The sequence below is a fragment of the Periophthalmus magnuspinnatus genome, chromosome 5, assembly GCF_009829125.3.
Source record: "Periophthalmus magnuspinnatus isolate fPerMag1 chromosome 5, fPerMag1.2.pri, whole genome shotgun sequence".
Taxonomy (NCBI): Eukaryota; Metazoa; Chordata; class Actinopteri; order Gobiiformes; family Gobiidae; genus Periophthalmus; species Periophthalmus magnuspinnatus.
The window spans coordinates 15712002-15723104 of record NC_047130.1 but is presented as its reverse complement, the minus strand read 5'-3'; the positions used below and the strand labels follow the sequence as shown (position 1 = coordinate 15723104).

At 38.9% G+C, this 11103-nt stretch overlaps 2 protein-coding genes across 2 annotated transcripts; both read right to left on the bottom strand.

The window, feature by feature from the left end:
• Window positions 1-205: 205 nt before the first annotated feature.
• On the bottom strand, window positions 206-4114 carry tmem167b (transmembrane protein 167B). The gene is made up of 3 exons (XM_033966818.2): window positions 3970-4114; window positions 2690-2821; window positions 206-1925 (listed from the first exon to the last, which is right to left on the bottom strand). Exons 1-3 carry the CDS (start codon window positions 3977-3979, stop codon window positions 1843-1845), a joined length of 225 nt encoding a protein of 74 aa, XP_033822709.1. The 5' UTR covers window positions 3980-4114; the 3' UTR covers window positions 206-1842.
• A 1407-nt stretch (window positions 4115-5521) lies between these two features.
• On the bottom strand, window positions 5522-10917 carry b3galt6 (UDP-Gal:betaGal beta 1,3-galactosyltransferase polypeptide 6). Its single transcript, XM_033966713.2, has 2 exons — window positions 10623-10917; window positions 5522-8979 (listed from the first exon to the last, which is right to left on the bottom strand). Exon 2 carries the CDS (start codon window positions 8968-8970, stop codon window positions 7939-7941), a length of 1032 nt encoding a protein of 343 aa, XP_033822604.1. The 5' UTR covers window positions 8971-8979; window positions 10623-10917; the 3' UTR covers window positions 5522-7938.
• Between the last annotated feature and the right edge of the window lie 186 nt (window positions 10918-11103).

The window sequence follows — 11103 nt, the reverse complement described above, 5'->3', positions numbered from 1 at the left end:
TGAATGGGGGAGTGGTTCCTTGGTGTAAAGTGTTTTGAGTCATGAATGTGGAAAATATCTATAAAAATGAGAATATTTACCATTTAAACAGTTCTATAGGGGAAACTGGAGCCTGATTCAAAACCACTTCACCATTTCACAGAAAATAAGAAATAAAAGACAAAAATAGTACCGTAATTCTCAGGTTCTGAATGTTAAGACACATAAACATTTGGAAAACACTTTAATTCAAATTGCATTGGACCCTCATTCTCAGTTTAAAGAAGTGAAAGTGAAAATAACAGCATTTGGTGTGATCAAAACAGACCGTCAGATTTGGCATTACATCAGGTTTAAATTACACTAAAGACTCACATATTCTCATTATTATTATGTTTGATTTCCTGTACTACAATGGCAGTAAGAGACAAGAACTGTTCTGTGTGTTAAACTGTGCAAAGTGTTTCTGATGTCAACCATTTCAGGAAAAAACTGCATCAAATCAGAATAAGATATATATTAGACAAACTTTACATATATTTACTTTTCTACAATGAGACCGAGCGCACATATGCAAGCCTCCATTTTACGAGACTAATGTGACTGAATGTGGGGCAGACAACAAATGTTAAGAAGTTAAAGTAGCAGTAGTAGTAGCAGTAGACTTGGTTTGGTCCTGGTCTAGTACAGGTTTAGATCCAAGTTTAGTCCAGGTTTAGACCCAATTTTACTGGCTTTCGACGTGGTGCAAATGTGAACGATGAACGCACTATTAGAACAGTGGGTTTAGTCCAGATTTAGACCTGGTTTAGATCCGGTTTAGTCTTGGTTCAGTCCCAATTTATTATCAATTATAGCAGTAAGCTGGATCTGGCTCAGTCCTGGCTCAGTCCTGGCTCAGTCCTGGCTCAGTCCTGGCTCAGTCCTGGCTCAGTCCTGGCTCAGTCCTGGCTCAGTCCTGGCTCAGTCCTGGCTCAGTCCTGGCTCAGTCCTGGCTCAGTCCTGGCTCAGTCCTGGCTCAGTCCTGGCTCAGTCCTGGCTCAGTCCTGGCTCAAATCTGGTTAAGTCCTGGTTTTCTTTTGCTCTAGTTTATAATAATACCTGGGTTTGTGTCGTTAAAAAGATTTTTTGAGAAGAAAGTTTATGTAAAAGTTTTCAAATCACAAACATGGAGGACTTTTGCTCTGTTAAAGCTGCGCTGTGTAACCTTTCTGGAGAAGTTTCTGCCACATGCTTTAGTGTCATCACGAGACAGAAATTTCAAACTCAATAATCGGTACCATCTCTGTCCTGTGAATGGGACTGTTTAGCATCGACACTTGCTCAAATGAGTATGTAGTTTCTATACTAGTTTTAGTGACGATTAGTTTCTGATTTTCCATTATTTTGACAACCCTAATCTCCATGGTGACAAGCATGTGACGCTACCTGCCGACTTTACAGGCCAGATCTGTGGAGAGGCGAGCCAGCTCACAGTAAGAACACATGTTTTCCAAGGTGAACAATGAAAACACATAGATTTAATGCCATACTGTGGAACATTCTAGGCAAAGCAATAACATCTGCGTGACGACAAGCAGATAGCTAACCCTACAAAAACGTTTCACAGCACAGCTTTCAAAAGGATATGGTGTTTAAAGGTATTATCCAACAGCTCTGAAAGGGGAAAAACATGTTCATGTCTGTAAATCCACTCTCACTGCTGAAGATGTAGTGTCGCCGGTCACCAGTAGAGGGAGCAGCACTCTCCTCTCTCGTCTTTTTAAGAGGTCCCAGGGGTGCCCCATTGAATCAAGATGCTGTGGTTTAAGTCCAGTCCGAACAGCACCCCCTACAGTTCAGATTCAGAGTCTGCAGTGTTCATCATTTGAGGAACATGACATAAAAGGCCATGAAGAAACAGGAGAGAGCCACAGGGATGTGAAGACGAGTCCCGATCACTGCAGCTACAGAGAGAGAGGTAAAGGGCTAAATATTTTTTGTTAAAGGAACCATATGTGGGATTTTGAGTTAAAATTTCATAAACTTGACCCATTTGTGTCCCCAGAGGAACGCACCGATGTAGCAGTTTCAATACCGATTTCCATACTATGGGCTTAAATATCTGCTGATTCCTGATATCGTGCGAAACCTAAGACTGAAAACAGCATTTAAATTTTAAACAAAAATAAAACTGATCCTAATGTTTTATGGAGCTGTTATTTATCTCTGAAATAACGATAGAACAACTTTGTGTAAATAAAAGTTCAAACATTATGAGACTTTCTGAGGCAAATACGACCAGTGAATGGTCTTACTATATTAACTTAAATGTCCAACCGGTATATCCACTGAACCAATATTTGGAAGTCAATATCTGATCCAACTAAGTTTTCTGTATCTGTGCTGCAGATATAAGAAAACAGAATCAGATCAGTGCCTCCTCCAGATACAAGAAAGTAGAATGAGCCGCACATGACTCTCATTTGTGTTGCCAGTTTCAAAGCTGAAATCCAGTGGTTTAACCCTAAAATGCCTCTCTCTGATCTGAATGGTCACTACCTAAACCCCAGCACCTGCAGCCTCTGCAGCTCAGTGAGTGAATCTGGAGGTTCTGAACATGAGGCCTGTCCATAAACTGAGAATGAGATACACCTGGATGTGTCTATCTGCAGGTCAAGCCTCTGTCAAATATAAGTCATTCAAACCTCTGATCCTCTGTGGTACATACCTTTGTAAAACACGCCCCACACTCCCTTCTTCTCTGACAGCAGCCAGTGGTTGATCCGAGGGACTTTTTTCAGATACGCACAGGTGCAGATGAGCAGCAGCCCAAACACTACGATCCCGTCAAAGGAGTACACTGGAAACACATACAGGTGAGACAGGTGCTGCTCTGTACAAAGGGGTCCAACAAATGATAAATGCAGCTTATGATCCAGTAGGTTGAGTTCACGTGGCATCAGTAGAATCCCTCTGACTCCGTGTGTTTACGCTGTGTTCCATTTTAGTTATGAGCAGTACATAACAGTATAATTACAGTAATGACTTAAAAGTAACAAAACAATCGAGAGAAAGTGCTCAAACCTGCCAACTGCTGCTTAGTTTAAATCTCTTAACCTGGACATTGTTATTACATTTATTATTTTAAAATCAACGTTTGAGAGTGACTTTTGGCTTTTGTTGTCATTAGTTCTGTGTATGATGAGCACAACGTAGCATTTGAGCAAATACACAGTTGCAGAGGCTCAGTGTGAGAGGCAAGGCCACAGAAGCGGGGCAGTTCAAAGCATCGAAAGGCAAAATGACACAAGTATGCTCAATATTTTACTACTAAAGTGTTTCATTTGGCTTTGTAATTGCAATTTTTTATATTATTTAGATTTATTATTTTCCTAGGGTTACTTCAGTATTATTCCCTCATGTGTTTACATGCACAGGGATTGTGTCAGTGTCATAAAGCAGTTTCAGTAGCCATACAATCACACTTCAAAATGAGTGAACAAGTCTATATTAGCTGTCTACAATCTAAAACTGGACAATTACATCACACACTAAAACATTAAAGTTTCCCCCTTCACACAGACCTGGCTGAACTTTTAGATATTGTTTATATTTTTGTACAGTTAATGTTTAATAAAAACACAGTTTGTTTAGCTCAGACACTCCTTCACATTATGTATTTTGGATTATGAAAAGATAATGATGTAATAATAACTATGGTTTGTTGACAATTCTCTTCCTGCACTAAAAACACTTACAAAAAACATAATTCAGCTACGTCCGGATAAAACCAACTAAACAACGAAAACTTATCCAAAAATAGATAAATAAGCGTAAAAAAATTGTGTGTAGAGAAACGTGAAAGAGCCACGTCCGCAGGCTAAAGCGGCGTTAGCCTGTTAGCCTATTAGCCTGTGTTAGCCTGTGTTAGCATCTCAGCTGCTTCACTTGTTGTTTTGAATCTGACACTGCACATTTAGGCTTAAAAATCAAACATTAAAGCCTCACCATTTGTCATATTCGCAGCTTGGTCTCCCGCGGTGACGTAGATGAGTGTTTGGTGAATCAGCGGCGCATTCTGGCTGTAGAGTTTGTGTCAAGTTAAAATGTTTCGCGAAGCAGCGCTGTTTTTGACGCTTCCGCTTTCGTCATTGATTATTTTAATACGTGGCACTGCCCTCTGCTGGACACAGGTGTAACTCTGATAAATAAAACAAAGTAATATATGTATAGAATAAAAGCGGACAAGACATTACATAATAAAATTGCATGAAATGAGAATGCGTTTGTCAGAACCGGCTAAAAACGAATTAAAATACGTAAATACAGTTATGAATAATGCATTTAATGAAGAGGTAAGGTACTTTTTTGTTTTAATCTAAGAAGTGCTGTTCTTTTTTTTTTTTTTCAACATCTTACAATATCTTGCAGCGGTAATGCCATATAAACAAATAATATGGGGATTACAGCTTTTGTAAAGTATGAAAAGGAGCACATTATACTTAGATTATACAATCAAAATTAAAACTAAAGAACTTGGGACATTGGAAATCAAATGTTATTGGCACAGACAGATTTAAGAAATTTTAGGGAGGAATAGAATCATATAAATTCATTCATAAAATGTTGAAGCAGCGGGTAGTCTCTCCATCAGCAGTGCAGTTATAATGGTAGAGTGAGAAAAATCTTGGTGGAGGCTGAAAAGCTTTGTGCAAACTAACATCCAGAATGTTGTTGTTTTAAGCACCAAAAGAACTTTAGTGACTTGTTAGTTTATGACGTTTCAGAAACTGATTTTAGACAGATCTTTTTTTAAGGAAAGTCTATGGGAAACATGAATGAGAGATTTAGTTCTGGCCCCGGAGTCTGGGGGGTCAATGTGGACATCCATAAAACCTAAAATATGACAAAATGAACTGAGCTTTGAACAGTGAATTAAACTCTGCATTTGAACAGAAGTCTTTGTGTTCATGTTCAGTATAAACGATAAACGACATGCATTTTAAAGCTGCATTGTGTAACTTTTCTTGTGTAAGGACTGCCCTACTCTGTCCTATATTATTACATAGCGTTGAGTGTTTCACAGTATGGCATTAAACACATTTATCTTTTCAATTATATGTAAAAAAAAAAAAAAAAAAAACTGACATCAAAACAAAAAACAGTAGCATCGCCTATCCATTGATCTGACCTGTAACTTGGCTGAGTGCTGTCACTTGTGTATCTTCATGGTGTTATCTCCATGGAGACAAGCAGATAACAGACCCTTCTTCAGAAAAGTTACACAGTGCGCCTTTAAGCATGTGTTTTTTCATCATTTGGATTTTATTTGGATTTCAGGCAAAACGGAATCTAAAAACCATTGTTGCTTTGATGTGATGTCACTGGAGGAGGTGGTTTATCTCGGCGTTGACTGGTTCACGCAGACTCTGGACTGATGATGACGGTGACGTGGCATTTGGAGTGTTGATGGACTCTATGCTGTATATATATAAATATCTCTACTACTGGCATTTCTGTTTATGGTGAAAATAAAAAAAAAAAAAATAAAGCACAATTTGGATGTTTAAATATTTATTAAAACATTCAAGGATCACGAAGTAACACTGTTGTTTCTTTAAATAAATGAGACATGAGCGTTCACACTTCCAACACAAGAAAAGACGCAGAGTCCTAGTTCGTTTTACAACAAGTAAAAAAAAAAAAAAAAAAAACACTTTAAAAGGCGCACTGTGGAACTTTCCTGATGTAGGCTCCTCCACATGCTTGTCCTGCATTCATATCCCTGAAATGTTCCATACTATGACATTAAACTGATCTTATGTATCATGGAAATAAGTGCATGACATCGGTAAGCATATTACATGTCAGATCTATGGAGAGGGGACCCCATTCACAGTTTAGAATATTTTTTGAAGGTATTAAAGCACGCGGAAGTGAAAACAATGCTAGATATGTTAGTTTGATTTGCCAGATATGTTTATTCTGGAACACGTCTGGCAAATCAATGAAATCTCCATGAGTCAAGCAGGTGAGGGAACCTGTAACCATAGTAACAGAGAGTAACAGAGTGTAGCTTGTACATGAAGAAGACGAGGGCTGCGTCGACATGGAAACGGGTCAAATATGTTATCATTTTGTTTTGGAGAAATAAAAACAAAGTGCCTTCGGTAATCTCTGAAACAAACAGGACTGAACCAGGACTGAACCAGGACTGAACCAGGACTGAACCAGGTATAAATCAAGACTGAACCCAGACACAGAAATATGAAAACAATTTAAAAAACAGTTCATTTATCATTATATGATCTTAAAATACAGCCAGCGTGAGTGTTGTTTGCGCCCCCTACAGGACCAGCGTGAATGTCGTTAGTCCCCCCTACAGGACCAGTGTAGTGTTTGAATAAATTATCAATAAATACATATAAAAAGAAAACATTACTTTACAAAAATGCAAATTAGGCAGGAGTCTCCCATTTGTGTATTTGGGATACGACACAAAAGTACCTCAAAAAGTATCTTCAAAATATTAAGGACAGCAGAAGAAGACAGAGGAAAGGCATTAGACAGCTTAAAGAGGGGGTATTAAAACAACCATGTTACATTTCATTGTTTTGAAAATTTGAGGCTCCGAGCCTCCCCTTTGCCCCTCCCCCTTCAGAGCACTATCACAACAGAATTAGCTGCATCCCACTAATGAAACTACTGCACATCACATCAGGTTTGTCAAGTTGCGGTGTACATTTTTGTATCATGTTGTTGTATATTTATGGAGAATGGTTGTGTGAGAACTTGGGTGATGTAGACTTGTGGGCGGAGCCTCGTACAGACTCTTACTGTTAACCATAAGGAGGGTTTGAACAGGGCCCAGGAGAGATCACTAGATTACTCAAACATACATGGACCTCTTCAGACATGTTTTGATGAGGAACAGAGTTAAAATAACAGTGTTATGGGGGAAAGCTGAACACCCCCTCTTTAAGGTTTGGGCATTTTTAAAATTACAAGTTTCAAGACATTTCAGAAGTTGTATTATTGTGAAACTAAAGCCACAAAAAGGAAAAATACAAACGGCTAAAGACTTGATTTCAGTAGTTTTGACGAGTTCAGATTATTTCAGATTTTAATTCAATACAAAATCCAAAATGACCAAAGATTAGTTTTTCTCATTTCAAGTATTTTTTTTATAGTCTAGTCCTGATTTAAAGGTGCATTATGTAACTTTCCTGGTAATTGATCTCCATGGAGACAAGCAGGCAACACCATCAGGGCAAGCTACAGGTTCGTCATGGAATTTTGAGCGACTAAATACATACTAGACGCATTAGTTTAATGACACACTGTGGAACAATCCAGGTAAACTAATAGGATCTCCATGGATAAAAGAAGTGACGTATCCTCCATGGGAAAAGTTACATAGTGTAGCTTTAAGTAGGGCGCTTTCTGCAGAATGAAACAAGAGATTTTGTCGTTTGAGGAGGAAATGACAGCACTTCATGAATTTGCAGACTTTCTAATTGCTTCCATTCAAAATTGCATTTTTGATTTGTTTGGGATTAAACTTGTAGCTCCTTAAGGTGCAGACGACAGGTTTTCAGGTTTTTGCTAATGTTCATATCTTGATTTACAGACACAATAGTGAAATAAAAACCCCAGGATCATGTAGAGCGGGTTAATACGAACATTTAAGACCAAAATGACGAGTCTGACAGCAGCAGTTACAGAGAGAGGGGACACAGTTTTTACACAGAAAATGAATTGGTGCCAGTTTGGAACATGCAGGTTAGCTATGTCCATTTATATATACAGTCTATGGCAAAATCTTAACCTCTCTCACAAAGATGCTAATTGTGTTTTACTGTAAAAGTAGTTTAACCTGTCATATGCACTTTACGCTAGTCAAAACTCCTCAAATCAAGATTCTGGGTCATCATTGTAAATATAAAGCCTTTTGTGCTGTAAATATCGTGAAAAGTCCTAGGGAATTCCATCCTTCCTTTGACAGCACTGAGATGGGGGCACGCTCCAGTCGTAAACGTAGGACAAACGTAACTTCACCTCCTCTTTACAAAGCCGCCCATCACGTTCTAACGTTTGATGTTTCTCCAACATGTCCTCCAAACTCTGTTTATGTGTGACCAAATATTTATTATTGCACCCGCGAGACTTGTACTCGGTATCGAACCGCGGGTCATGAGTTCGCTTCACGTCGACTGGAGCCAACCAAGCTCCCAGAGACACATCCTCGCTCTGCCAAGTTTTGAAAAATCCAGAATTCAAACGAATGTAATGGACCAGATCGGATGAAAGGATATAGCCTCCTCCTAAGGCATAAGGAAGGTAGTAATCGCAAAGATCCCACGTACTTTCTCGCCATTTTCCGGCTGATTTCACACGACCTCTGCCTGAAAAGAATCCCCAGTATAAACGATTTGGGTCTTTGGATTTGAGCTCGTCTTTAATCAAGTCTAAACGAGCAAATGTGTCGTCATCAGCTTTCAAAACGAACTTGAAATCCACGTTTTGGTCCAACCACGAGTACATGTGTACCAGTTTCAAAGTTAGATTCTCATATGAGTCTTTTAAATCAGGTAACAGGAGCAGGTCTTTGTGTCGGGCTTGTTCCGTGTTCAGGTTCATCATGTCTTCGCTGGACAAGCCGTTAATTCCAACGACAAACATAGACAAAACATCGGCATCGCGTTTTACAAGCCACGTACTTCGGATAATACTGCGTCTCTCTGTGTATTTTGGTCCAGTGGTGATGAGCACAACGAGGAAAGCGGAGAGGTCTTTCTTGGAGTCTGAGGAGGGGGGGAGTTTCAGCGCCTCCTGCTGGTGGAGGAGGGGAGAGCCGGCGTGCGGGGCCAGTCCTGGGGTGTCAGAGTGAGACTGTTTGAGAGTTTCTGATGTGCATTTGGCCAAAAAGAGTAAAACGATAGTGAAAATGCAAACGGAGCCGAGGAAGAGCGCCGTCTTGTGGCGACACAGAAGACGAGTCAGATTCATGATGGAGATCTGAAGGAAACAGGAAAGAAAAACAGAAGAATTTTGAGGAAATAGTATAAGATTCAGGTTTTATAATTCATAAACATGTTTAATCTCCATCTCCAGATTGGAGCCCAGTACTCTATTTGGAATTCTGACGGCAAGTATCATAGCAACCAAAGAGCCAATCAGGAGCCAGGGTAGGAAACAAAGGTAACACCCCTTTCCCCTTGACAGTAATGTCACTCAAACTTGTTGCTAAGGCTAGTGGGAGCGACCCCGGGGAAAGACATAAAAATAACAAAAATATCACCACTATGGTAAAGACGATAAATATTGAGCCGCAAAATATACTAGTCCCAGCTCTCATGTACTGAACAGTAAGTCACTATAATAACCACTATGACAAGTCTAGTGTTAGTGTAGACTCTGCAGCTCAGTGAGTGAACTCTGGAGGTTCTGAGCTTTCATCTAAGATTAGACTTTAATCTGAGTTTTGTTTTAACGCAATCTGACCATAATGAACTGATTTATCTGAACTTCAACAGATGAGCTGATCTGTGCTGTTAAAAAAGTCCCTCTCAAATAACATTACAGTCACAAGCTAGCTACCATTAAGATAAGATAAGATATGCCTTTATTAGTCCCACAGTGGGGAAATTTCAGTATTGCACCGCACAGTTAAAGAACAGAAGGAAAATGGTACATGCAATAAATCAAGATAATAGATAAATAGTTTAAAATAATTTTAAAAATATACTTAAAAATGAACTAAAAATAGACTGTGTGCATTGTGTCACCATGGTAACCGCTGAACATTTCAGCAATTCAGATGCATGTGGAACCCTCATCTACAATTTGATTGTGTTAATCTCTCATTATTACTTTGGGGTCAGCTCCTCAAACTTGTCAAAGGACTTTAAGCCATATAATTAATATGACGACACTGATGTCTAAACCAGGTCTAAACCAGGTCTAAACCAGGTCTAAGCCAGGTCTAAGCCAGGTCTAAGCCAGGTCTAAGCCAGGTCTAAACCAGCACTAAACTAAGGATAAACAAGGACTAAACCCGGCCTAAACCAGTTCTACTTCTTGTGGCTATGCCCAGTAATTACAGGACTATTAATCATAAACCAGGTGAACAAATCTGCAGTCTGACAGTTACAGTTAATTCCACTATAGAATTCTGACCTCTCCTTCAGCTCAAGAGAGGATAATATTCAAAGGACACACAATGTCCCTAAAGCAGGATTTCACAAAAAAAAAAAAAAAAACAAAAAAAAAAAACAATTCTATATGGGGGTTTTTTTATGAACATGAGCTGCAATATATCAGTGAAACACTTAAGGAGTCATGGAAGTTATTTACTCAACTCTTTACTGCTCAAATCTGCAGAAAAGTGCAAAAAATAAGAAAAGGTTCCCCACTGGTACAAAAAGTGGGTATATGTTCCATGTAACATATATTACATTAAAAAATTCTCACGCACGTTTCTCAGTAAGAACTTGTTTATTTCACACCTTGTACAGTGTCTGTCCATGCAAAGCTCACAAAGAAACCTTGTATTGATTGATTGATCTGCAGCTGTTACTGTAGTTTTCCTGGTTAGCAAAAGCCACACAACTTAACGAATTAAAACAATGTAATAAGCAAATATTTAACAGACAATTTACCTTTTGCTGATGACGTGGGATGACCGTGAATCACTGCAAATATGCGTGAAACTGCAGCCTTGTTGTGCTAACGTTAGCTAATACTGTACGCACTTTGAATAAAACATCCTAAAAATGTAAACAGACAGCGCGTGAACATGTTGGCCTAAGAATTAAAGCAACAAAATCAATTCGTAAATAAATTAAAGCATTTGTAAGATAATCCAAGCCATATTTGATCCTAAATGTCCAGATTTTGTGGATAAATCTAATGAGCGCTTTGCACAGAGAGCCGCCATGTCGAAACGGAAACGGAAGTGAAGCCCCGACCGCAAGAATATTAAAAATAAAAAAAATTGTATTACTTGAGATTTTAATTTATGGTTTTAGAAACACTATGATTTTCACTAGGGTGCAAGCAGGACATTGTAAGAATGTTGTTTTGAAAGTGTCAGAAAAAAGATGAAATGTCGACAGCTGAAAAAGGAGCATGCGCAGAAAG